This window comes from Fusarium mangiferae (genome assembly GCF_900044065.1).
Source record: "Fusarium mangiferae strain MRC7560 genome assembly, contig: FMAN_scaffold004, whole genome shotgun sequence".
NCBI classification, from domain to species: Eukaryota; Fungi; Ascomycota; class Sordariomycetes; order Hypocreales; family Nectriaceae; genus Fusarium; species Fusarium mangiferae.
The window spans coordinates 737,052-763,299 of record NW_024573924.1 but is presented as its reverse complement, the minus strand read 5'-3'; the positions used below and the strand labels follow the sequence as shown (position 1 = coordinate 763,299).

The following is a 26,248-nucleotide window of genomic DNA, read 5'->3' as shown; positions in this document are numbered from 1 at the left end:
ATTCCATACTTCGAGACTCTGCTACTCTTCAGTCTTTTTCCCCAGCAACTCTGTACCCTGTCGAATTAAACTTCGTAATCGACCGACTTGCTCTGACTCCAGAGTCTCGCTATTCTTGACAACTTCGGTACACAATACCAGACAGTTCTCCCTGTCCACCTTGGCCATATTAGCCTTTTGTTTCGGGTCAACCTGCTGAGGTTCCAATGCCAGCTCTTCAGGAATTGCTGGGGGGATTTCGGGGGCACCACCCTCGATCTGTGGTGTTTCGTCGTTTGTAGTCTTTCCGGTGACTGCATAACTGAGAGCATCCATAGCTCCAGATATAGCAAGGACTTTGGCGACAACTTGGGCGCCATCCTTTGATCGTGACATGAGAGCAAAGACGAACCAAGCCTCGGATTTTAGAATGGGCCACTTCTCTTGAGTGAGGAGGAATGACAGCACTTGTGAAAGGTCATGTTCAGCATAGAACAGATCCCTCGATGGTGTCTTTTCGATTTCAGAACTCCATCCAGTAAGAACCTCCTCTGTGGGTGCTGTATGAAGAACTCGGCACACAGTAGCAACACTTCGTGCGGCTTCGAGCCGGGTAGGTTCCGTATCAGATCGATCAAACAACGAGATCATATCATGGACAGTTGTGTGCTTGCCGGACCCCTCTCCCTCAGCTGTTCTGGGGGTGACAACTCGACGAACATTATCTGGGCAGTTCACAAGCAGTAGGCGAAGTAGTGAAACTGCCGAGAACTGGACCTGAGGAAGAGTATCGATGGTCAATATCCTTGGTACACTCATTGGCTCTAGCAGATCCCCTAGCAATGTCTTGTTCTGTGCCGGAATCGCGAGATTCTTGAGGAAAGACAGTGCGGAGTGAAGAAGCTGGGCATCTTTGATCTCTGGGTTGGAAAGAATTGCAATCAGAGGAAGATGAGCCTGATACTTCTGCACAAAGGCCGTGGAAGCCTGATCTGAACGGGAGAGGTTACCGAGAGCCAGACAAGCTGCGGACTGAAGAATAACATGCGGCTCCTTCAACCATTTAAGAAGCGACTGTGGCACTGAGCTCTCAAGGGAATAATGAGCTGGGAAAGCATCGTTGCCGGTCAGGTCAGCCAGGGTTGTAAGCAATGAAGTACACAGCTGCCCCAGTTCCTTGGCAGTGTCTTCATCATCAAGCTCTGAGTCGAATTGGGTATGTGCGATGTAGAATGCCTTGACGAAGACGTCTGCTTCTTTTGAGTTGAGGAGTCGCTCTTGGAAGGATTCATTGGCAAGATAGCTGGCTGCGGCAGATACGAGGGCGAGAAAGTCCTCGATATCAGTGCTGTGGTCAGGGCTGACTGCCAGTTTGAGAAGAACAGAGGCCGTCTCTGAATCTGCAACAGCTACCTCACCATCTTGTGTGATGAGGAGAGCAAGGATCTTGCAGAAATAAGTGACAAGAGGGCTGAAAGCAGCGCGGTTGGGTGACTGAAGGAGAGTGATTAGATGACTGCTGAGTCGTGACTCTGAAGCAAGACGTTGAGCAGGTTCTACGAGCATCAGTGTTGTACCACTCGAGCGTTGTCTTGAAGACTCACCATAATCAACAAGGACATTGTAGAGCACCGGAATCAAGTATGGAACAAGACTCATGTCCTGAAGGTGCTTAATGAAAGAAACGATATATTTGCCCTCAACAACTCGAGCTCGATTTTGATCTGTATCAGCACAAGAATTTCCGGTAACACGCAGAGCCTGGACTTTGACACCATGAGGCTGCTCCTCATCCGAGGCAAGAATGTCAAGGAAGAACTCGAGAATTCCTGAATCTCCGTAAGGGAGTCTCCAAGCCACTGTGGCCATGTTAACGAATTCACAGATGGGGAGGGATTTCACACTCACCATCTCGACTTCCGTCGCCCAACGCCTTGGCTGTAGCCTCTAGCGAAGAGGGATCTTGTTGCTTAAGAGTTTCGAGCACGGAAGATGATAGCTTTGTTCGCTTCACCACAGCATCGTCAGGTTCGTTGGCGGTATCGTAAGTTTCTGGCGATGCTCCGCTTCCTTCACGCTGTATCAGGACAGCCACGTCTTGAGGTGACATAGACATGATCTCAGCTTCTTTTGTGGAGTATGAGATATAATGCTGAAGTTGGACGGACGTTGAATTAGTTACACCAGTCCACTTGAGATACCCTATACAAATGTGTTGAAGAGGTGCTTACAAAACAACTAAAAGTTTCTAAAGCTTTACATGAATGTAGGGAATGGGAGAATAAATCTCTTCGTAACTAAGATTCAGCAACAAGTTTCAGAACCGGTTCATGAAATTTATTACGTCCCGCGTCTCATTGCGGTCAGCTAACATTCTTTCTTGCAGCTCCATCGCGGGGCATTATCTCGGTGAAGCTCGGTGAATCGTGGTGAATGGGTGACCCGGCTAAACTTCGGCAGATCTTGCTGAGCAGCCGGTTGATCGGAGGTGCAAAATTCCGACCTCGGAATGATCCGCCTCCGCCGACTTTGCACCCGGGGAAAAAGTCTCTAGCAGCGCCATCACGATCCTTTCCCTCGTCGCGAACGAGGGCCGCTATTTCAACGTCGCTTCTCAGCGATATCTCCACCTTTTCTCCCGATAATCAATTCGTCTACATCACTCATAATTCTTCAAAATGGTATGCGCCCACGTCTTGGATCATGCCCGCCATGTTCTTTACTTCGAGAATCGCCGCATTGGTTGGAGTGACGGCTAACATATAACCCCAGGCGCACAAATTCGTGGTTACGGCCTTCCTAACAGGCTCCCGAATCCTTGGTCGATCATTTGTCGCAGCTTATAAGCAGGCCCAGGCTGCTTCAGCGTACCAGCGAGCGCAGGCCAAGGCTGGCAACCCATCCGCTGGTGCCTCTCTCTCCTCTGGTATGACTCTCGATGAGGCATGCAAGATCCTCAACGTCAAGCCCCCGGCTGGTGGACAAGCCAACGTCGAGGAAGTTCTCTCACGTTATAAGCGACTGTTTGACGCCAACGATCCTCAAAAGGGTGGCAGTTTCTATCTTCAGAGCAAGATCGTAAGAGCAAAGGAGCGATTCGAGCGAGAGATTGGTCCTATACGGGAGAAGATGGAGCAAGAGGCTGAAATTAAAGAGGGTTTCAAGCCCAAGGTCTACAAGGACTGACGACTTTCCTTGAGCAAATGAAACTAGAAAAAACAACTCTTGTACGATGACCTCGTAAAGGAGTTCTGAGGGACGGGAGGGAGGAGTTCACTTTCTCCATGTATACAATGTACATCTTCACTCGACTGCGGCATGGCACGGCGTTTATTGGGTTATCGGTGGCGTGATGAGCCGCTCGAGGTTGGTTGGTTGGTTGGTTCTTAGACGAAGGAAAAAAGAGACAGACGACCTATGCTATCTTATGTTTAATACAACTGTACGATATCAGCGGAGTACTTTTGGGTTGGATGTGAGTAGAAATGAGGCCACGAGTTGGCGTGAGTTGAGGGTGTATATGTCGGCAACAAATGTCTCGTCAATGACAACGTGGTGTGTCTTGCGAGGACATTTTGGTATCCCTGAGACAAACACACCTCACTGGGTACTGATCTACTATAGCCACAAAGCTATTCCCACTGCCGGATTCTTTTAGGCTTATAAGTTGTCTCTTGGTTCTATACGTGGTGTAATAATAGTCTAGGTAAATCATGAAAAGGAGTAACTAACTGTATTGTAAGATCAAACCACAAACTTTCCCACAAGATGTAACACGCTGATGAAATCATACATGTGTAACCAAAACTATATTTCATTCTGTTCCATCCAAGGCGCAATCACAAGATTAAATCCAGCCATAATTTCCGGTTTGCGCAGGCTCTCCAGTTGTCCTCCATTCCTGAGGCGGCTGAGGTTCTTCCTGTCTACGACGGGATCTGTTTATGGAGAGTGGCCTAGGTATTTCGACCGACTCTGGAAATCCGCTGTCCTGGCTGTAGACACTCGAGTTGCTGCGATCTTGAGCTGGATCAGGAGTTGGTACTTGAACCGAAGGGGCCTGGACTTGATGTCCTGGAATAGCGCGAGGAGTACGTGGGATAAATGGATGTATTACAGCGGCGGGAGCTTGTACTGGTTGCTCAGGAATAGGAGGCGGGGGAGGGGGAGGGGGAGGAACTGGATGAGGCTCGGGTTCCCCGTCATCAGCTTCCTCGTCATCAGGATCTGGTTCTTCAGGCTCGTTCGGTGGAGGAAATGGAAACTGGTGCCTTCTGAACCAGCCCCTCACCGAGGCCACTAGATTTCTGGCCTGTCCCTCATCGGCCTCTGAGTCTGAATCGTCGAAGGCGCTGCCTCCAGCCTCATTAGCTTCATCCATTGGCTCCTCTGGGTCCTCGTCGAACTGATTCTGCTGGTGGTGTTGAAGGCATTTCCAGGTGACCAGAACGGTGAATATGATGAAAAAGAGAATTGCAATTATGATACCGGCTGTTTGAAGGCCAGCGGAGTGTTTATTCTTTTGTGGCGTTGGAGTGTCAGTCTCTTCTGGGTCCAATGTTGCTGAAGTCTCAGTCAAACCCATGGATGTCGCTGCAGTCTTCCCCGGACTCATTGATGTTTCCGTGGTCTCACCAAGGCCCATGGATGTTGCTGTACTCTTCCTTAGATCTATAGTAGTGGATGCCGTCGTGGTAGTGGTCTCGGTCTCGGTCTCGGTATGCGTTGTTGTTTTCGTAAACCAAGCCAAGGTAGTGCCGTCGTCGGGACCTGGAAGAGTTGACCATCCGACGCGAGGCTTCGTCTGTGTTATTCTGATACTCGTGATGCTTAGTGTCTCCTTGGGTAGTTTGAGCGCCGCGACTGAACTGGTAATACCGTTTTCTGGTTGTTTAGGACCATGGTCATCGCGACCTGGCTGTTGAGGATCATTATTGTTAAACGTAGCGCCATAATCGGGACCTGGAGGGGTTGGCCATCCGACGCGAGGTTTCGCCTGTATTGTTTCCATACTCGCAATGGTTGGTGTCTCCTTGGGCAAGCTGAGCACCGAGGTCGGGCTGGTTATGACCTTGTCTGGGTCTTTGGGGCCATAGTCATCGCGACCTGGCTGTTTGGGGCCATAGTCACTGCGGCAAACGTCGCAGATGCTTTTGTAGGTTGCATCGTTGTCTTCGTCATACCTGAAGCCGCCGGCGTCGTCATTAGGCACTTCAGGGTGAGTTTCGAATGAGTTCTTGCGACAAGGGCCACTATACAGAGAGAAGATATCAGTATAGCCCTGAGATGAGAGATGAAGTATATGTGACTTACCAACCTGACAACAACCAGTTGCGGTCTATCGTCGCGTCTGTGACTTCACTTTGGCAATTCAGGGCAGCTACGGGTATTGCCATAACTGCTAGGAGGGAAAGTCTGGGAAGAAACATCTTGCAAAGTGTTCCAAATAACGGAAAACCTTTAGATGCTGGAAGTTAGGCGTAGTCAAGTCGAGTCTCCGATGGCTGTAGCAAACGCAACGGTCTAGGGGTATAAGGACCAGAAAGGACAGAACGGATGAGATGCGGGCGATATTCGTATGTTTTGCGTCTCAAGTTCCATTTTATGTCTTGTACTTCTAGGCTTCCATATATACATCCAAAGGTAAAGTTTTGTGCGTGAATCCTCTCATGGTTGCCAACGAAACTCTACGACAGTTGTTTGCTGCAGACCCTAGCGTTTGTCACAGTGTCACATGCCACTCATTCAGACACGATATCAAGCTTTTGCAAAGGATGCCTTTTAAGTCTGAGTTATATGCGGAGATCTAACGAGAGCCTCTCATAAGTGAAGAGAAATCAAGCTTTGGGGTATACTTTCTTATATCAAACTTTGCTATTCTGCACGCTCCTTGCCCTTTGACTCAGGATATTGGTCGAGATCTGTACTGTGTCCGTCAGGAGGTCTCGAACCAGAAGGCTCGAACTTATAGTATTTGAGGCCCATGTTACAACCATTTTCATCCAACTCGAAAGACATATGACGTGCATCGGTAGTTAGAAGCATGTTTACATCGGTAGAGCGATAGGGGGTTAATATAGGTTTGAGCTCTTGACCGTAAGGCGAGTTTGGCGGAGTTGGGTTTGATCGTGAAGTTCTCACGCCACGTGATACACCAGTGCCGGGACTGGTGCTTGTTCGCTTTCGGTGACTTCGTAACCAATACCAGATTATTAAACATATTGTGGCAAGTAGGAAGAGCACACCGACTGCGATAGGCGCAACCTCACCTGCTGTTAAAGAGTCCTTTGAAGACGAGGCTTCTGTACCTGTTGGTAGCTTCGGTTCATCTTGGCTCGTGGTAAACAATGAAGGCAAAGCTGAGCTTGATCGTATGCTGTCACTTATAGTAACAGTACTCCAGAGTGATGGATCAGTGTTCGCATCAACGCTGGGAGGAAATAAAGGGCTGAGGTCTGCGGTTGGTAGACTTGTCCGAGCGGAACCTGTCGAATGGTCCTTGACAGCTGTTATTGTGATATGGGTAGTGATCTTGGAAGTGACTTTGGGCAATGGATCGGCGGGACCTAGGTGCTTCGTTTCGAATATAGTAGTAAATGAAGTTAGAGTTGCCATCGAGGTAAGGGTTATAGTGTGTCTTGAAGTGAAAGTCACCGGTTCTTGAACCTTTTTGCGTGGGATTGTAATAATCTTCGCATAAGTTGAATACGGTTCTTGGTTGGATTTCATGTAGCTATAAGTATGACCCAAGGAATCGATGAAGATACGAGGCTCATTAAGGAAATAAGATGTGAGCTCATGCTCGAAGTCTTCGTTTTCGGTCGTTTCCAGGTCAGGAGACTGGGTTTGAGCCTCGTCGCTACCATAATGTCAGGGTTTGAGCGAATCCAGAGGCTGAGTTGTACTCACATGTACTCAGAGTCAGGAAAGGGAACAGCCATCTTGAGAAGTCATTTAAAGTCTTGTAGGAAAGAAAAAAAGCACTGTTTGCCATATCTACTGTTTGTTGAAATCGCTCTTGGGAGAACGGCTCCAAGGGCCATGTATATAGTCACCATGCTGGGCTGATTCAAAGGTAAGTCGCTGTCTAGATCAGAGATATAATCACTTGCTATGAGTTGTTGGGTTATGAGACTTATTAAATAGTGAAGAGACTTATCAAGAGTGATCGATTCAGAGAAAGATAATGCTATTTGTGTAACTAATAAGTGCTATCACGAGGCTCTGCATCTGTGTCGACCTTGCGTACAGCCAGAGTTATTCCCATGTCGTGCAATCATTTATGATTTCAGAATCGCTGGCGCTGGCTCGACAGGCTGCACAGGCTCCGTGTAGGTGTGCCCAAAGGAACCATTGTCGAGCTGGAAGTTGAAATTGTTCTGATTGTGCCTGGAACGCCAACGGAGCCCTAGAACCACAGCGGCAATGATGGAAAATATAAACAAAAATACGGCTATAACGAATACGAAAGTCCATCCACCTGAAGAAAGAGAGCCGCTGGAGGATGCAGTAGTCGGAATTGCCAAACTCTCAGTCGACGAACTTGAAGTCAACTCCTCGCTCAAGGTTGTCGGAGTTGCACTTGGCAGCGTCAAATGACTGATTATACTGAGTATATCGTTATCGCTGCTCGTGGTCTCCGTAGGACGCAAGACAAGAGTGAACGTCTCGTGCTTATGCCTTGTATACCAAGTGAAGGGTTCCCAAGTCTCGGTACCTATGATCATCGCGCCATCTTTGATGGAAGTGCCATCAACCTTGTCGATGACTGTCACATCCTCTCTGTCTTTTCCTGGAAGGTCCTCTGATGAAAATGTAAGGACTGGCTCGAAGCCAGATGGAACTGTGCTGTAGACACTTCCAGTCAAATCTACAAGCTCGCGAGGGTCATTTTGGTGGTGGGTGCGCGAAGGATCAGCCCCATGAGAGGCGGAGATCTCCTCATTCTCCATGATCTAGTAGACTTTTATATTATCGATGAGATAAGAGAAACAAGGTAGGAAGGCCTCTTACTTGGACGATTGGGTAGTTGGGTCAATGCTCGTGAAGGTTTGGGAAGAAGTCGAACACAGGGGTAGGGGCCTTGGAGGACTATATATAAGTGGCACACTGAGCTGATTCAAGGTATTCCAATCTGTTATTGAAGATGCATTGCAGTCATTGTGAGTTACTATACGAGAGTAGATAGATCATGTTGTGGTCAGGCAGTGTAATGCATAGATTCAGAGGGGGTAGTCATATTTTGTGCAACTAAAGAACTATGGAAGGACACTGCATCCTTGTTCAATCATATCCTTGTTAATCAAGGTCTCCTTGAGTCGTCGAGATTTTCAAGCTTTCCACCCATAGTCCGGAACCGCTTGTTGTGGCTGTATCTCGGCATGGTTCTTGCAGATAGTGACAGCAACATTAGTTGATGCCCCATACTGCGGTCCATATCGCGGTTCATGTCGTGGCTCAGATTGCAGTTCTTGTCGTGGTTGATGTCGTGATTCATCTCGCAATTCATGTTGCTCTCTATGCCGCGGTCTTGGTCCCTTTACGCAACTTCGTACCAAACAAAAGATGAGTATCGCAACACAAAGGGTAAAAACACCTGCGAAACCCCCTATTATATATCTTGTGGTATCTGATAGACCTGACGTTTCAGACGCAGTCGGGGATGAAGAAGCTGGTAGAAGCTCTGTGCTTGAATCGGTTGCGTATGATGTAGTCCAAGAGCTTCCCTCACTTGATCTGTAAGAGAATGAAGCGAGCCGAGTTGTCTCGGTGCTCAAGCTGAGCATCTCAGTAGTCGTCTCCTTGAGTGAAGTGTACTCTGACCCCTGACTGGGGCTCGTCACGTCTGATGTGCTGCTTGGGGGGATGAACTTGGTTCCATCAATAACGGTGACTATCTCTATCTCGGTACCCGGGGTGAGCCTTCGCGGAACACTCCTCGTTATGGATTGTTCTGACTGAGTGACTGTGGTAAACCTCTCAATGATAGTCAAGTCGGCTGCAAGCTCCGAGATGCCTTGGTCAGGGCGCTCTGACCATGGTATGGTAAGTACTGGCCTGAAATCTGGAGGTATTGTGCCGAAGGTATGACCAGTAAGGTCTTTGAAATCACGAGGCGCGTATCTCTGGCGGTTTGGTGAAGCCTCATTCTCCGATAGTGTGACCCCTTTTTTGTCTATGTTGAGGTTGGCAGTTTGCAATTCAGTTTCATCAATACTGTCGAGAAAATGAGTGAAAGTCCTGTACACTAGCCTAGGTGTCTTATGAACTTACCTAAGTTCAGGATCTGTGAATAGGAAGCACATTGTGTTTTTGGGAAATGGATTTGTGTCTGCCCGCGAAGGATGATACTGGGAAGGAAACGAGCAGTCAGGAATGTCACATTGCAGGACAGCCCCCTCAGAAGTTTAAATAGTTTTAACGACGGTAGGGTTGGGAGAGAAATTAACATTGTCAGCTGCAGTACCATCTGTGGTTAGATGCTAAGCCTGGCAGGGCTGTGAGTAACAGACGAAGAGACCCATACACTCAGAGCCTAACCCCAGCTCTGGTTAATTATGCCAGCACAAAAAGAAACCCAAGGATTATCCAGTCACGAAGGGCAAGTCATATATAAAGATGATCTGGAAAATGGTTCATTGCTGAGCGACATCAAGTGTCAGGGATGACAGCATCACTCAGATAAATAAGAGCTGATGACATAGATGGATAATCCAGGCACTCCCCGAGCTCACCATTCTTCTTGTTGAAACGACACGCAATATCTGAGATATTCTCTTTGACCCTCGGTGTGCATCTGATGCTCGCCCAGCCCCTTCTTCTCACCCATATATGCCTACTCCCAGCGCTTCGACACCACATATGTATTCTCACATCTTCCTCCTGACCAGGCCTTTCCAGTAATCAAAGCTATTCTCATCACTCTGCAATGCCCAGATCTTCCCTGTCGACCTCCCGGTAGCATTTATCTCTTCAACCTTCAACATTCCCCAATCCCGCGTGATTCCCACCACACGAGCCTTGACACCACCTTCTGCCTCGAGAGTGACGTCTTGTCTTGTGTGTAACCAGTGGCGGTAGTAGCGGGCTTCAAGATCAGCTGAGAACCCTTCTCGGAGGAATTGAGCGTAAATGGCTTCGATGCGTGTGAGAACGCGTGCTAGGAGGGTTTCGAGATGAAGTTCTGGTGCCCCTGAGGGAACGAGGTCGGATATAGAGATTGTGGGACGGGGGTTGATGGTATTGAGGCCTACGCCGAGAATGATCTGGTAGTTGCCGTCGAAATAGAGACACTGGGAGAGAATGCCGCCGACTTTAACGTAGTGTGGTTTCTCTTTTGACTTTGTGGGATCAAGGGCATCTAGCAATGTTAGACTTGGTCTTGCAAAGGAGCCGGATTGACTTACAAATGTCGTTGGGCCACTTTAGCTTGATGGGAATGTTCTCGTAGCCACGATCATAAGACTGCACAGCCTCAACCATAGCAATAGCTGTGATATACTGAATAAATACAACAGGACGAGTCACAGCGAGGTGGGCTGGGTGGTTGATTACGGTCGAGAAGATGAGCATTCCAGGAGGAGCAATCCAGACGTTGGAGCCACGACCACGGCCAGCAACTTGGGTGGTAGCTGAGACTGTGAAGCCGCTTGGGAGTTTCGGCATGAGCTTAGGGTTCCTGGTACATGTCAGTCTTGTAAGTCCCCTGTTTGGGAGGAAGAACATACTTCTCAAGCATGGTATTTGTGCTTGTGACAACTTCGCCGTACATGAGCAAGTCACCCCATGCCCTAGCAGTTGGCTCAGTTTGTCGATAACGCTTCAGGCTTGAAAAGAATAGACCATGGTTGAAATGTGGTGTAAGTTTGGGATGAGGAAGACCATTCTCGTGAGGAAAGATCTTCTTGATGATCTTGCTGTAGTCAATGCTGCCATTCTCAGAGATATTGGAGTCCGTTGTCTCTGTCAGAGATTGCTGAAGCCCCTCGAGACTCCAGATTGTATCTTCATTCTGGATGTGAAAGGTGTCTGTTTCCGCTCGGATCCATTCTTCGCCGTTCTCCTTGTCGATGATGTCGCTCCAGTCAGTCAATAGCTCTGACACTCCTGTGTTGGTAATGGAGGAGAGGTGAAGATGGGAGAGCGAGGGAACACCTGTGTCGTGAGGGCTAACCTCAAGACCGAGCTTTGTGAGACATGCCTTGAGAAAAGCAGCTCGGTCCTTATCGGCGTCTGCTAGTTTGGTGACTAGGTCATCATATCCCGGGACGGTTGGCTGAGGATTCAAGTTGGCCGCAGCGAACCTAAAGTGTATCAGTCAGTACATATATACGGTAAACATATCGAAACGTACTCGGGGTGAGGGCCAGTAAGCAAAGCTTTACCATCTCCGACTGTGCAAAGAACAACTGCTGCTTTCCCATCGCCGCCATCGACATCAAGCTCCTCATCGTAAGTAGCGAGAACCTCGACCTTTCTATCCTTGACCGAAGCAGCATCAACAAAGACACCTCCTCCGTTATAGTAAGAGATGATTTCAGACGCAACCTCCTGTTCAAAGGCACCCTTTGGGATCGTCAAACGCACAGCCCTCGCTCCCCTTTCACTCCGATACTCAAAGCCTTTGAACGCACCACCTCGACAGGTCCCTGGGAAGAACCCCAGCTCTCTTCGTCCAACAACCTCCATGGGTTTGTTTCCCACTTCAAATTCGCACTTCTGTGTACCGTAGTAGCCGCCAGCACAGAAGCCCAGATAAGAGCCTCCTCGGCGAACATAGTCGCCGATACGACGATTTCCCTCACCATTCAATGCCTGGCAGTAGCCGAGATCGCCACCGCCTGGGAAGACGAGGAGTGCGCATGTTGCTTGCCATGGCTCTTTGAGGATGATATTCTCGGTGATGGGGATGACGGCGTAGTTGGGGCCGAGAAGACGGCGGAGGGACCAGATACAATGCCGCACTGACTCAACTGTGGTGCCAATGCCTTGATGGTGAATCAGTGGGTGTAACAGCCTGTGAAGGGAGTTGATGGATCAAACCTGTATAAACAAGCACGTTGAGCTTTGCTGGTGCCATTGTCAGTGTTTGGCTGATCCTGGTGATATCGTAGTTGTTCGTGTAGTCTTGTCACTTGACTTTTGCTGGATCTCGCCTCAGCCAAAATCTCCGCCTCGAACCACCTTTAACCTCTTTCAACGATAACACACAAAGACTCAATCACCACAATTTTGGACAAGAGACCAGTCGAAAGTATGACAAAAGAAGAGAGCAATGCTCAGCAGAGCACGCAAGAAGACGACGACGAGCCCGATGAATGGTGAGTGAGCGCTCTTTTCCGTTGAGAAACCGAAAGCCGAGGCCTTTGCTAACCGTTGATGAAGGGACAAGCGGATCTTCAGCACTGGATGCGCGGGTGAGTCTTGTTTTTCTTACAAAACCCAATGGTAAAATACAAAAAGAGATATAGGAACCCTATGAGGTTCTATAAGTCTACGCCTCAACTACTTGCCCACTAATCGTTTTGTTGAGAAACAGGCTTGCTAACAGGCATCACCAACTCAGATGAGAACGCAAAAATGACCGACTGCTACTTTGAAAAGAAGGATTGGCGCGCATGCGCTGCAGAAGTGAGTATCAAAATTCGAATCCAAAGCAATCACATTTATTTTATTTGTTTCGAGCTGCCTTGCAGCATTGCTCTTATGCTGTCATAGACCTGAGCTGACAGTATCATAGATGGAGCAATTCAAACAGTGCTGGAAGGCTCATAACAACGACCAACGTACAGAGACCAAGGACAATTGAAGTCGCATTAGGGGAAATCTACTGTACTATTACTGTATAAAATGTACACTACCAAGATCAGGCTCTCCTTTCCAGGCGATTAGGAAACGATGACTCCAAATAAGTTCACTCAATCAAGGCATCATGATATGACATACACAGTACTAGCACTGTCCCCCACCGGACAATCAATCCACCCGCCCTTGAAATTATCGCCATAGCTTCATCGAGCTTGAAGCTCACCATATACAACTCCCCATACCAACCCGCAATGTTCGTCCCTCGCCGCGCCCTCTTCGCAGCCCGAAGACTCCCCACCACCTTTCGTCCAATTGCACGATACGCTACCGAAGCATCAGACGTGACGCTGCAAAAGCCTGATCAAGATGTTACACAAGTGAAGCAAGAAGACGTCGTTACAAAGCCCAAATACACTACCAGAGCTAAAGCTGCACCTTCGACTGCGTCTGCAAAGTCGCCAACTGTAAGATCTACACCTGCAGCCGCATCTGCAAAGTCTACATATGCGCCCAAGACGTTTCCTCCAAAGCCCACGGCAAGCAGCAAGAGTGCTAAGCCGGAGAGCCCACACAAGCCTGTTACGGTGTCGAAGAGCATTCTGAGCGAGACAAGCGAGACGGACACGGAGAACACAGAGCACATCAACTGGGAGACGAGCTGGTATGGCCTTGGTGTGAAGGCTGTTACACCTGAGCAGAGTGAGATTCTCGCAAGACCAGTTGATGCTGAAGATGTGGAGGTCAAGCCCGATGGTATCATCTACTTGCCAGAGGTCAAGTACCGACGACGGCTGAATGAGGCCTTTGGACCGATGGCTTGGGGAATGGTCCATCGTGGGGAAGTCGTTATCGGTAACCAGATCGTGACGCGTGAATACGCCCTCATCGTGAACGGCCGGTAAGTGAACCAATTTCCAATATTATATAGTGACTAACGAGAACAGAATCGTCTCCCAATCGCAGGGCTACAACAATTACTTCAGCCCCGAATCTATCCCCGCCGCCATTGAGGGTGCCAAATCAAACGCCCTGATGCGTTGCTGCAAGGATCTCGGTATCGCCTCTGAACTCTGGGATCCTGTGTACATCCGCTGGTTCAAAAAGCATTACATAGAGGAAAAATGGGTCGAGCACACGGTCACTAAGAAGAAGAGGACTTTCTTTTACAAGAAGGGTCTCGCTGACGCAACGTACCCCTACAAGTTTTGTTAGGCATCTGTCATGTATTCGTGCACTACATTTGTATAGAATCTCGGGGTAGATCCCCTACTGTATGATATGGATGGGTTAGACGTATGGCTTTGGCGCATGGAGCGATACTTAGTAATTCAGAGGAAAACGAATGGATCACGAATCACCAGACCAAGATCTACGACTGTCTTTAAAGAAGAACGAGTTCATGTACACCAATGTCCATTTATAGATATGCACTGGAGCAGCTATTGCGCCGAATATCAACAGGCTCATGTCAAGAAACACCATATCTACGGAGGACCTTAGTAAGACCCATGATCATTCAAAACCCACTTCCCAGAATGGAGTTTCTATCTTTCCCTTCCGGAGGCGCTCGCTCCACCACCTGATGCGGCATCACCGCCCCATCCCCAAGGAACCCATGAGCCTGATGCATTTCTAGTGCCAGCTCCCTGGTTTCTTCGGCGCACCTGGCGATGGTCTTCGTCCGAACTAGTCTCTGCGTCGATCCTTTCGAAATCGGTCTCGCTGCGACTCTTGCTAATACCACTCCATCCGCTTAGTCCACTAGGTGGTCGCTGGGTAGGTTCGTCCTCCTCATTATTATCATAACCTCCGTAGGCCATGGGGTCTCGGCGAGTGCCTGTGCTTGTCTGGGCACGCTGGGCTTCGGTACGAAGATCCTGGGCCTCCCGATCAAGTGCCGAGATCAGGACATTTAGGCGATCGCGCTGAGCCGAGATGAAGTCCATTCTGGCCCCAGACTCGCGAAGATGCGGTGGGATCAATGCGCCCGAGTTTGTGGGCTCACCTCCAATTGTTCTCGTACCAGCTGATTGTCCACCTGCACCTGCGTTGGTAGCAGCTGCCACGGCGCTGGAGAGTAGGCTGTAAAAGTCGGTGCCGCTGCTGTTGTTACCAGCCCATCGCGCGGCAGGGACGTTGAATCGTGACAGAAGCGACTGCGTATAGCCTTGCGCAGGCTCGGGAGGAGGCGACTCGGGTTCGGATGGTGGAAGACCGAGGACCTTGACCTTGAACTGCTCGATAGCGAGCTTGAGGTAAGATATTCCGGCAGCAGTCAAGCGCTCATGTGCGCTTGCGATGAAGTCGTCAATCTGCGTCTCGTTCTTTTCAAGATAAGGATGGACATATTCTTCGTATAGACGCCGAGCGCCTTGTGTCTGTGGGAGGATAAGGTAGAGGAGGAAGAGTAAACGGAAATAACCGTAAAGCGGAATCCTGCGAGTGTCAGTACAGAAGGTGTCAGGTCTGGGTTTCAGACATACCATGACACAATAAACCAAACCCAAGACTCAGCGAGAAGACAGCAACTGAGCACCACCCAGTACATCAGCCATGGCGTCAGCTGGGTGGGATCATGTGTCTTGAGCGCTTTGTAAGATGCAAAGATAGGAAACAGATAACAGGCGACAGAACTATTCAGAACAAAGGAACAGTCAGTAAATCAGATCCATTGGCATTGCGAGCTGATTGGGGTGGTTATCGCATTGCGAGTATGACGCCTCATGACGAAGAGGTATAGGGCTGAAGCTTACGATAAGAGCATAGGAAAAAGGTCAAACATGGCTGCAATCCGAGGTGAAACCTCGTGCGTGGCTCGGCAGTTAAATCTAGATGTGAGCGGGGGTTTGACCAACGGAGAAGAGGGTAATTGTCTCCGAGAGGTTTAAGGAAGAGAAGGGAAAAGGGTTTTCTGTAGGTGTAATAGAATAAGTTTCAGGATAAGGTAGGTGACGTTTAGTGGTTGAAGCTGACGGGAGCTGAGCTGAAAATGGACCTAAGAGGAAGTGGGCGCCGAAACTCCCGTGAGCGGGGGCGGGGCACTTTTTTCGCGTGACGGTGATGGCTTAGTGAGTGACCCACTAAAAGTTGGTGCTACAAATGGAGGAATAAGTCTCGAGTCAAAAAGAGCTGATCACCTGAATGCAGACTTGACCCTCGTGATAGAGGCAAGTGTCTTTTGTTGGGCACAATGACGACTTTTTATTCTGATTCCTAAACTGAACACGGTTTCTTTGAGGGTTCTGACTCTTTCAATTGCGTAGTTGGTACACGTGTCTCGGATGCGAGTCCTGTATCTTGAAGACAAGTGTTTTCATATTCGTGGATAGAGCATCTAGGCATCAACCGTTTCGAAGCATACTGCAGTGATTCTTATGCAGAGGACACATAATAACCGCAGATACACTACATCCCTGACTGTCGCCTGGTGAAAACACATAAAACGCGTGGTAATACGTCTAAGCAAGATATATATTCCATACCGTACTTGATCCGTGAAACGGGGAAAGGGAGAAACAAGATAATATATTATGGGTGATCCCTTAGGATACGAGAAGACAGAATCTAGGTACCGGTGAGATCATACCGATCTATATCCAATCAGATCATCACGATATGCTTAATAATCAGCCATCCGGATTATCTCTTCTGATGCAATACATCAATTCTGCCTTCTTGTATTCTAATGGAAGGGATAGGATATCGATATGGCTTACTTATCGGATTCTGAAGCGATGAGATATGGGCCACATTATAAATAGTTTCAGATTGAAGGATCACTAACAAATTTTGATGTCGTAGTTGACAACGGAATCGGCATGACTCGGGCCCGGTCGGAGGCGCGGGCCAAACCCTGTGCTCCGGCTTGGCTGAGTCCGAACTGCAACCCCAAGTCGGCAACAATATCAGCGTAGATATAAGGAAATGTTGAGCATCATATTTGACACCATGATATTCTTATTTGACCTCTCTTGTCATGATGAAGTAATAACTGATGACTTGTGGAATTGTCATTTCTTGATCTGATTTGACCTGTAAAGTAAATACCTAACCGTATGTTGGCTGTCAAGTCTACCCTGCATATCTCTACAGGCTGGATCAACCTGGCTGTGAATATCCAGAATTTAAGCATAGGCTCACAGTGAGGACAATGCTCTGGGGCTGAGTACGAATATAGCAATAGTTGTAACGAAATGAGTCTAAGATAAGATCAACACCGGCTTGGACCTAGTGTCATGTCACGATGCAGCCATCATCACCATGGGATGTATATCCGATCACCACTGCCGAGCCAGATCATGCAAGGTACGGACAGTAGATGCCCGTTGCGGCCGAGATAATCATGCTAGAGCGAGGAGATATGGCGTAAGGATAACTAATTTCGCGATACATCTTTGCATATCCAGTGACTTCTGGACTGGCCAGCCACGTTCTCTATGCCTATCAACAGTCCACAGCAAACTCTAACTCAACAACACTCGCGCAAACCATGCCATGCTGACGTGGATTCTCATTAAATCTAGAAATAGCTTATCAAGATCTCTCGTATTAGTGCGAATTATAGAACTCTATTAAACTCAGCCTCATGTTTCATGTCCATTTTGCCCGTCCGCCTCCCGCGGGCGCCCGATCGGCCGGAGCCCCGGACGGACGGCGCACCCGGACCCACCTGATCCTGAAGTGCACAATCGACTTTTCTTCTCCACTGCAGCTGAAATAGTATAGGAATTCAGGATCAGTGGTGCCAGTTGACGTAGTTGGCTCGCTATGCCCGCGGAGTCAGATCTTGGATATTTGTTCCGACGGGTGCCGAGATCTGATATCTTGAAACCTGCCCCTTTATAAAGACGTGAATCTGCTGTCTTCCCCAGATATCTAATCCATCACATCATAACAACCATCCAACAGTAAACAACTGCGAGCTCTGATCAGTTCCTGCATATCCAGTCCGGCCCTACCGAAAAGTTTATCAACCCTAACTCCAAGACGTTGTGAAGATCGCAAACATGAGCCACACACCACTACCCGGCGGGCTTATCTCATTCGGCTCCGATGCCAATTGTACACTCGAACTATGTCCCCTCGAGTCGAGTATACTGCGATACCAACCGAATGTTCCCGCCAATGCCATTTTCATCGGAGTATTCGGATTGTCCATGGCTCTCCACATCTTCCAAGGCATCAAGATGAAGACATGGGGTTTCATGGCGAGCATGATGGCAGGATGTATTCTCGAGATTATCGGTTACATCGGGCGTCTCATCATCCACGATAATCCGTTCGACTTTATTGGCTTTCTATTGCAGATCAGTAAGTGTTTCTAAACCAAAATCGAACAAGCATGGATGGAAAGGGAGAACTTGACTAACTCTGGCCCAGTCATGATCACCATTGCCCCCGTTTTCTTCTCTGCTGCCATCTATGTTCTTCTGTCCCAGGTGTAAGTTTCCCCAGTTCACTCAGAAGAAGCACAACTGACACTCTCAGCATCAACTTTGTCGACCCAAGTGTCTCTCGATTCTCCCCCAAGTATTTCTACTGGATCTTCATCCCTTCCGACATCATCTCCCTCATCCTCCAAGCCGTCGGCGGTGCAGTCTCAGTTGTTTCCACAGCGCAGGACGACGTCAAGACTGGAGAGGACATCTCCATCGCTGGCCTCGTCTTCCAAGTCGTCACTCTACTTTGCTTCGTTGCATTGTTCATCGACTACGTTATCAGGGCTTCCAAGTCACCGGCCCGATATCGCCTTACTAAGCCCATCCTCACTTTCCTCTTCTTCCTTTTTCTTTCGACCATCTTCATCCTGATTCGATGTGGCTACCGCATTGCCGAGCTCAATGGGGGATACTTCAGTGCTATCTTTCGAGACGAAGGTCTCTACATCGCTCTTGAATCTTGGTAAGAGCCCTTGAAGATTGTCACATTATAGTAACAACTCACTAACTGTTCTTAGCATGATGTGCATTGCTGTTCTTCTCCTGAATGCTGGCCACCCCGGATATGCTTTCAAGGAAACCCCCGAGTTTACCAAGGAAATGGACCAGATGGACCAAGACGACAATACCGTCTTTGGAGAATAAGTCTCATCTTCGTCAGAACTCCTCAGATGGAGAACATGCCCGCCAGGACAAGGAATCCCCTCGACCTACCAGGGCAAGCTCAACCGATATTTCCTTTATTATCGATATTTGCCTCGAATTTTAGCGTGTATATAGACAGTATGGCGAAATGGCGTTAAGACATGGCAATAACTACCTGGAGGGTTATAGATGATTTTTCTTTTTTAGAAAGGTATGGCACAGCGTGTGCAGGCTTAGGTATAAAGTCCTCGCGATTGGGCGACATGAAGCTTAGATCTCATGTTGACTTCGTGGTAAAAGTGTTATATAAAAAGATATAAAAACAAATAGATAAAACAGTTAAAAATAAAGAAAAATAAATGAAAGAAGAATAGGGGGAAGGGAGGAGAAATACATGCTCTAGCAACCGTATAAGATCAGCCGTTTCCACTGTAGTATTGCCGAGTCTTCCACATGTACTCTGTAGTCTGCTCCGGGGATGAAATGAGAGGCAGATGACTTTGTTCTGATATATTTACGCCGAAATAACACCTCGTGAATACAGTATTGGAATATTGTTAAATGTCAGTTGATTGTCCAGAGCGGTTAGATCTTTGGAACATCTTGTTCGTCTTTACTGCCTCTGAGGTGATTTGTTTGATAGTCCATGTGAGAATCAGACCATGTTGACATCGCCAAAGGTGCCTACAGGGGAAGGAAAACTCCAGTTGAATCTCATCACTCATGCTGAGTCTACATCCAGTGCCGAGAGTGAACTTTCATCTGATGGTTTCCGAAGGATGAGCCGAGGAATGGGGGGTGAAGAACACCACTTTCGTACTCGTTCCTGAGCATTCATCACTGATCAGTCACGTACAACTCGTTCTGTGGCGTGCTGTTAGTTCTTGGGCTTATCTTCATCATTGCTGGGCCTGCCGTGCAGCATGTAGAAGTTTATTTGCAAATCGCAACAACAGTCGAAAGACCATGTTGGCTACAATAATCAAGATATAGCCGTGTCTCGGCATTCAATAGTTTGGCCGACCAGGAACATGACGATACCCCTGAAGGCTGGATTACCAATTAATGGAAGTGTAATGACGCTTTCGTTCTTAGAGCGATCCCAATCACACAGACAGCATCGTTCTGGCCTCTGGTATGTTGGGTCTTCAATAGCTGTAAGGGCCTATGCATCTCTCCGAATGATGATAGATAACGGTGCGTCGGCCCGAGAGTTGTTCTCGTCTTGGCTCGCTTGACATGTCGTCTATCAATCATTGTTGTGAGTTTGTTCCACCCCGCGAATTGGACCTGAGAGATTAAACGGAACGGGTGGCTTTTTCAGAGTTTGGCGGCTTCATCAAGCTAGATCCGAGCCCAGGTAGGAGTGGATCATTCAGTAGATTCTGCATGGCAAGCTTGCTTGGTAAGGGAACGGGTATTGCTGAAATGAGGATAAGAATTCATGGTTTCATAACCGTATTTCGCCTCTAGCCGTAAATCGAACTAGGTTTCCATACATCACGATGATTGTTTGCTGTGATGCGGAGATTATACCTGCCTAGTAATATTAGCGCGTGCAAGGGCAGGGAGCAAAGACGTGGGATCCCAGAGTCAAGACGAAGTGACCAGAGAGAAAATGCTCAAGATGATGCAAAGGACCGAGGGACCCTCTCTGAGAAATTGAGGCATCGGAGGAAAACCGCAAAGTGAACCCAACTTTGCAGAGGGCACTGTGGTCCTTGAACCTGAGTCTGTGGTTCTAGCAATGAATGGCTTGCGGTGTGGCGGAGGATCCCCAGGAAATAAGCCCTTCAGCCCATTTCGGGAGGAAATGAGCTGGTATAATAATTCTGTACAGTATGTATATTGGATAATTGGATAAATAACGTCTTGTGGTTTCCTTTAGAGAGAGACCAGGATCTTGGTGGGCAGTTGTCATATAACATTGCGTTAAAGTTCCAGGGCTGTCCCTTAACCATTGCACCGGGTTGATAGATCCTGGAGGTAAATAAATTCACCGTCACCACCGCAAGAAGTATCCAATAACTAACCGGGGTCGTGAAGATTGATCTGTAATCAAATCGCCTTGGAAGCTTCTGAAGAAGCATGGGAACATGGTAGCAGTTGACGAGGCTGGACAGGGCGCCTGAACTGATAGGGCTTGAACACCGAATGTCATCATGTCGGTTGTTGGCGAGGCGAGCCGTTAGGCGGTCCCAGCGAGTTGGGTGAGAAACCGGGGTGCCAGGTCTATTCTCCTCAGAGTTGTGATCAACAGACGAAAGGCCCAAGGCCATCCAATTGGGATCGCCAAAGCTGAGCCGAACTATTGCTCATACAACCGAGGGCACTTGTTCTTCGACATGACATTAAAATCTGATCCTTTTTACTACGGGCAGAATACGATATATGAACTTGTTGGACTCGGATATAGCGTAGCGATGCCCAGGACTATCGCCGAGCAACTCTGATGAACTAATAATTAATGACCATTAGTATGGCCGCATTCATGTGGTGCAAATTGAGGACCACTTCCGTACCAGGAGAATCATCGATCATGCGAAGAAGGAGGTCGAGCTGGTGGTTGCTTTTGATGATATGGGGAGAATATTTTCCGCGTCTCAGCAGTTCCCAGCAAGTTTGAAGGAGGTAGATCCGATTTGAACGATGTCACCTTTCCAACCTAAGGTAAAACCCATGTGCGTAGCATCCACCACGACAGTAGTGCCTGGCAGCCCACCTTTTGTTCCCTTGAACGTTGCGGCCAAGATTGGATTTAGCTCCAGGCACAGATCTGTTATTGGCTCGCGGAACGCTCCCACCTTTGCCGCCAGCCAAGGGAACTGATAGGGGTATGTGCGTCTGAGCCTGACATATCGGAGTCAGCGAGCTCTCGCCGCAGAGGAGCGCCGCCGAATAATGGCAGTTGGCTTTCAAGTCAACACCATAGAATAGCCGCTATCGTACAGTTTCATCGAGGCAGCCAAAGGAAGCATGTTCACATCAATTTTATTGGCGTTTGACAAAGGAAGAACAATTTATTCAGAGGCCTTGCCTATGGTTCAGGCAACGGCAGGCCTCTGCAAGCTATCACGCCCCAGGCAACTCCTTTTTCAATATGTATAACGACGGCAACAATGACCTCAGAGGCGTATGAGACTTCGAGAAGACGGTGAATTGTTGAGAGCTACCTCCGCTACATGATCGGTGCGGCTTCTGTCTGCTGAGTAAGATCGAATCTCGGGAATTGTATGAAGCCATGAGTGGAGCATCTTCATCTTGTTACTATGCTGATCTTCTGACCGTTAAGTCATTCTTTCGTGGAGAAAGTGGCAGGATTGCGCTGACTGCGTTGTAGAATTAGGTTTTGTAAAGGAAACGGGGGTTGGATGTCATTTCACACCTCAGACATGTGCAACCAGGTACAAAGGGGTCGCACCATTCCGTTGTTCTCGCAAAAAAACCCCGGACGGGCTGTGATCGAGGAAAAGTCGTGACCGAAGATCCAAGCATTGGTCGAGTATGTCCAGAGGAGGAGGGAGCAAAGCCAATGAACCGACAAAGTTAAGCCGTGATTAGTCGAACAGAGAGTTGAGCTTAAAGCGAGCAAGGACTAGCAAAGTAGCAACATGCGCTGTAAGCCAATGCAATAGCATAGGTAGAGTTGGGTTGTGGGACGGGTCGATCAGGTTCCGAGGATGGCGCTTTTGACTAGGGAGTCTCCTCCGTTAGTGGCGAGTTTCTTGGTGGTTTGTGAGGTCAAGTACTGTATGAAAGTATGTAGTGTCTGTTCTGTTATGTGAACGATTTCATCAGTATTGGCTCTGTTACCGGTGTTGACATTGAGGCTTGAATGGGACAACTGCAGGGGCTCTCGTCTGAGCTCTGGTCATTGGCTGGTGAGAGCGGTGGAGGATCTTGCGAGAGGTACGGGTACCTGTTACCCCATAACTAAGTGCTGACGGGTGAGTAACTGAAAATGCCCGCGCTGCAACGCTGCAACCAACATCCGATTTGACACCGTTAGTCCTGGGTGTTAATACGATGGGAAAAAGTAAATAGGTGAGCATCCTCCAAGTGTGGTTATTGCGATGGGCATTGTCCAATTCTTGCAACTACGGCTGCAGGATGTGGCTGCAAGCCCCAACGGTACTCAGCACAAGTCAGAGTTTAGCCTAGTGGGCGATGGATAACGGTTGCGATCCCTCCAATCTCCATTCGTCGTCACAAGGGAGCGCCTTTTCTGTTTTGGACTTTTGAGTTTCCACCGTTCGTTCTTGAGCTCCAAGAGAGTTTAGATACTTTTATAACGGAGCCCAAGACGTTTAGCCATCGCTGTACTACCTAACTTAGGGAACGGATGGCACGAGACGACAATGTGACCAGAACGCGTCCCTTGCAGTAGCTTCTGCAGCGGGTGGTTCTTGCTCGAGTGGAGAAGGTCTCAGGCTCCAAGGCGCTGACCCCTTAAGCCAAGTATGAGACTGGCGAGCGACAAAGAGGGGACCGATGACATTGCTTCTTAGCACTGCAGCCACTGTCTCGTACCCTGTTGATCTTCCAGGTGTCGGATGATAAAGCCAATGGACGGTTTTGTATCCTCCTTTGAAGCATGATAGGTTGCACTGGAAACATTTGCGACGGAACTTGGTTTCGTATCAACGTCACGGCATCTGTAACATATCATTTCCACCTCAACAGCAAGCTGAACGATTACGTATTTCGGGACATTCGAGACAGGGCATCGGCTGCTACTCCGATCCCTTGAGGCGTTCAAATACCAAGACGGAGAGGGTGGTGGCGGACGGGTATGTAAGACGGGGGAGACCAGGCGTTTGCAGCCTGCAGCGAGCAAAGCGGTCGCCCGTCCTGCGTGGCCTGGCAAACGTGAGCAGAGGCTACAGAGCTAAGCAGCAAAAGCAAGGTAACCAAAGCCATGGATCTTTATGTGCGACACGGCATGGTTTGTGGCGGACGCGGACGTCTGACTGACCTGGGATTCGGTTGTTAAATTGTAGTGTCGGACATGTGTAGTATTTTGTGCTCACGAACAGGAGATACAAGATGCAGAAGAGTATCACATTGATGACAATGACAGCAAGATTGATTGGGGTCCTCAACCCCGTTCCGAGCCTGGAGATGAGCGAGCCTTGTTGCCGTCCCTTTGCACGCGTTCCGATGACTGACGCGTAGAAAAGGAGATGCATCACCGATCGTGATTGTATCCATACTCGGAGAAATGTTGGTTCGTATGAAGTCTAGATGACGTTGACGACTGATCTGTGTTAACAAACACTTGAAGAGTTCCAGTGCTAGGGCGTGGAGGTGTGGGAGGTCGGTCCACGATCTATCGGGTTGAGTTCCATGTTGAAAATCATCCATTACCTTAGTGGAGGCCTATGGAGCGAGTGTCCCTCCTCGGACTGCACTAAAGGGCAGTCAGTCCACTGAAATTTGGGTAGACTCCAGGACTTTCAGTGAACAGACAGAAAACTTGGCAGTTAACTGAGGTGAGCCCAGGGCTGTTCGTGCCTGTCTCCCTTGCCGCACCATCTCGAACGGTCGGTGGACTCCCACCCCTACGGCCTGCTAGTCACACCCCCTAAATCTTGCCCTGGCCTATCCTTGGAGGTGAGATGGATGTTCCGTCCCCTGTGCAGCTGGTACCAGCTCAAGGAGAAATGGACTGTTCGTCCCATGTTCTGCAGAGTACTCGCGCTGATGGAGGTACTTTGCAGCGAACACTTAACCACCTGTTTTATGATCGCTCCCATGTACCATCCTTGTCTACCATGAGCCATCGTTTCATTCAGAGCTACAAAGCTAAATCTGTATGATACTTTAACGGTGTTAAGCTCTAGCATCTGAGCCATATCTGAGTGTGTAGTTCACGAGAAATGCCTCAGCTGGCTATTCCATCTCGCCGAATACCTAATCTTCCGCCCGTGATAGTGCAATAATTGCCATTAATGTATGATGAAGCAAGTCCGACTGACCTAGCAGAAATGGTACCTGCCTGTTGGCTTTCCCGCTACCATTCCCCTTTACGACTAGGTCTCCCTGTCTCCACACCCTCCTTTCCCCTGTTCCTGGCACACCCCACCTCTCATCCATTCCTTCCTTCGTCTTTTGCTCTGGGGCGCCCTGTCAATCTAATTCCCCCTTCATCGTTGTCACCAAATTTCTCATCCTACTCAAAATCTCGAGAATTTGTTGGTTCCATTCGTTCAGACACACCTTTTCCCTAAACGGTCTTCTTTCCCGTTCTCTTGTTTGTTAAACTTCATTCATTCTTTTCCATCCGCTCGCTACCTTACTCCCATTTACCGTTGCCCTTGACTCGCCTTGGTACCTCTCGGGATCACGAGTCTTGTGCCGATCCAGTGGTACCCCGGATTGATGAGATCAAATCAAACTGCCGGCCAGCAAGTAACCATTTGACAATCCTTCTCCTCCGACACGATCGTCTCGCACCCTGTGACAGCACTCTCCCTTGAGATCCGCAGAAGACAGCCGGACCAAACCAAACAAGGCTTATTCGACTCACTACTGGCTCAAGCTTCTCGCGGAAATCCCCTTTGTTTTGCTTTGTTCATTCTCTCCCCGAGTCTGAGACAACCTCCTTTATCCATCAAACTTGCCTGAATCGTTTCCATTTCTGGACTCAACATCCGACCCGTTCTTGTTTAACCTAACTCGGGTACCTGCGTTTTCCTCTTCCCTCTTACAAGAAGAATTCATCTGCTGTCGCCCGCTTTCGACCTACAAACTTGCCATACTGCATCAAGATTGCTCCACGGGACTCCTGCACGACGACGACCTCGACGACACTCCCGATCCGCGAATTCATCGAGTACGAACAATCTTGCCTCGCGTGCCCTGTGTGACTACCGAGTCACTTGGCCCGAATCGATATTGGTCTCTAACATCAACAGAGGCTGGCACACATCCGTCAATTTGACATCTCCAGGTACGAGACTCATTTCTTGTTGCAAGCGATTGGTTGGTCATTACATGGGGGAACATTTACCCTCAGTGTTCATCGAAGCGGCCATCCATATTTACCTGTGCATGGCGACGAAGTTCGAGCAGCGACCGGGCCAGATGTCTACTTCATGAACTCCAAGCAATCTTGCACACCGATCAATGATAGCGAAGCTAACCAACATAGTGTTTGACACAAGATTGGTACAGTTGCCAATCTAGTTCGACCTATATCACCTTTATCAGTTGTGATGAATTAAACGCCTACCTCCCACGACAACGAACAACCGAGGCAAAAATAACGTTTCATCCTTGGGATTTGTCCTTCATCATGAATAGGTTCAGAGGCAAGAAGAAGGGCAAGGATGATCTCGAGGCTCCGCGGCCATCGATTGAGTCTGAGTCTTCTAGCC

At 48.6% G+C, this 26,248-nt stretch overlaps 11 protein-coding genes across 11 annotated transcripts; 4 read left to right on the top strand and 7 right to left on the bottom strand.

Annotated features, from left to right (window-relative positions):
• Nucleotides 1-21: 21 nt before the first annotated feature.
• Nucleotides 22-2,089, bottom strand: FMAN_08832 (uncharacterized protein; the record flags this gene model as incomplete). The annotated part of the gene is made up of 3 exons (XM_041829605.1): nucleotides 22-1,535; nucleotides 1,584-1,838; nucleotides 1,888-2,089. The coding sequence occupies 3 exons, from the start codon at nucleotides 2,087-2,089 to the stop codon at nucleotides 22-24; spliced, it is 1,971 nt and encodes a 656-aa protein (XP_041680352.1).
• A 568-nt stretch (nucleotides 2,090-2,657) lies between these two features.
• On the top strand, nucleotides 2,658-3,165 carry FMAN_08831 (putative mitochondria-associated signaling protein; the record flags this gene model as incomplete). Its single annotated transcript, XM_041829604.1, has 2 exons — nucleotides 2,658-2,660; nucleotides 2,752-3,165. The coding sequence occupies 2 exons, from the start codon at nucleotides 2,658-2,660 to the stop codon at nucleotides 3,163-3,165; spliced, it is 417 nt and encodes a 138-aa protein (XP_041680351.1).
• A 661-nt stretch (nucleotides 3,166-3,826) lies between these two features.
• On the bottom strand, nucleotides 3,827-5,375 carry FMAN_08830 (uncharacterized protein; the record flags this gene model as incomplete). Its single annotated transcript, XM_041829603.1, has 2 exons — nucleotides 3,827-5,231; nucleotides 5,293-5,375. The coding sequence occupies 2 exons, from the start codon at nucleotides 5,373-5,375 to the stop codon at nucleotides 3,827-3,829; spliced, it is 1,488 nt and encodes a 495-aa protein (XP_041680350.1).
• A 478-nt stretch (nucleotides 5,376-5,853) lies between these two features.
• FMAN_08829 (uncharacterized protein) lies at nucleotides 5,854-6,920 on the bottom strand (the record flags this gene model as incomplete). The annotated part of the gene is made up of 2 exons (XM_041829602.1): nucleotides 5,854-6,838; nucleotides 6,889-6,920. 2 exons carry the CDS (start codon nucleotides 6,918-6,920, stop codon nucleotides 5,854-5,856), a joined length of 1,017 nt encoding a protein of 338 aa, XP_041680349.1.
• Nucleotides 6,921-7,259: 339 nt separating this feature from the next.
• FMAN_08828 (uncharacterized protein) lies at nucleotides 7,260-7,931 on the bottom strand (the record flags this gene model as incomplete). Its single annotated transcript, XM_041829601.1, has 1 exon — nucleotides 7,260-7,931. The coding sequence occupies one exon, from the start codon at nucleotides 7,929-7,931 to the stop codon at nucleotides 7,260-7,262; it is 672 nt and encodes a 223-aa protein (XP_041680348.1).
• A 378-nt stretch (nucleotides 7,932-8,309) lies between these two features.
• Nucleotides 8,310-9,284, bottom strand: FMAN_08827 (uncharacterized protein; the record flags this gene model as incomplete). Its single annotated transcript, XM_041829600.1, has 2 exons — nucleotides 8,310-9,195; nucleotides 9,253-9,284. 2 exons carry the CDS (start codon nucleotides 9,282-9,284, stop codon nucleotides 8,310-8,312), a joined length of 918 nt encoding a protein of 305 aa, XP_041680347.1.
• Nucleotides 9,285-9,848: 564 nt separating this feature from the next.
• FMAN_08826 (uncharacterized protein) lies at nucleotides 9,849-12,058 on the bottom strand (the record flags this gene model as incomplete). The annotated part of the gene is made up of 5 exons (XM_041829599.1): nucleotides 9,849-10,339; nucleotides 10,386-10,657; nucleotides 10,707-11,282; nucleotides 11,333-11,951; nucleotides 12,022-12,058. 5 exons carry the CDS (start codon nucleotides 12,056-12,058, stop codon nucleotides 9,849-9,851), a joined length of 1,995 nt encoding a protein of 664 aa, XP_041680346.1.
• Nucleotides 12,059-12,234: 176 nt separating this feature from the next.
• FMAN_08825 (uncharacterized protein) lies at nucleotides 12,235-12,787 on the top strand (the record flags this gene model as incomplete). Its single annotated transcript, XM_041829598.1, has 4 exons — nucleotides 12,235-12,299; nucleotides 12,364-12,395; nucleotides 12,545-12,609; nucleotides 12,719-12,787. 4 exons carry the CDS (start codon nucleotides 12,235-12,237, stop codon nucleotides 12,785-12,787), a joined length of 231 nt encoding a protein of 76 aa, XP_041680345.1.
• Nucleotides 12,788-13,037: 250 nt separating this feature from the next.
• FMAN_08824 (putative MGM101-mitochondrial genome maintenance protein) lies at nucleotides 13,038-13,998 on the top strand (the record flags this gene model as incomplete). Its single annotated transcript, XM_041829596.1, has 2 exons — nucleotides 13,038-13,684; nucleotides 13,731-13,998. 2 exons carry the CDS (start codon nucleotides 13,038-13,040, stop codon nucleotides 13,996-13,998), a joined length of 915 nt encoding a protein of 304 aa, XP_041680344.1.
• Nucleotides 13,999-14,330: 332 nt separating this feature from the next.
• FMAN_08823 (uncharacterized protein) lies at nucleotides 14,331-15,568 on the bottom strand (the record flags this gene model as incomplete). Its single annotated transcript, XM_041829595.1, has 3 exons — nucleotides 14,331-15,222; nucleotides 15,270-15,419; nucleotides 15,540-15,568. 3 exons carry the CDS (start codon nucleotides 15,566-15,568, stop codon nucleotides 14,331-14,333), a joined length of 1,071 nt encoding a protein of 356 aa, XP_041680343.1.
• Nucleotides 15,569-17,792: 2,224 nt separating this feature from the next.
• Nucleotides 17,793-18,869, top strand: FMAN_08822 (uncharacterized protein; the record flags this gene model as incomplete). Its single annotated transcript, XM_041829594.1, has 4 exons — nucleotides 17,793-18,096; nucleotides 18,166-18,226; nucleotides 18,274-18,687; nucleotides 18,743-18,869. The coding sequence occupies 4 exons, from the start codon at nucleotides 17,793-17,795 to the stop codon at nucleotides 18,867-18,869; spliced, it is 906 nt and encodes a 301-aa protein (XP_041680342.1).
• Nucleotides 18,870-26,248: the final 7,379 nt, after the last annotated feature.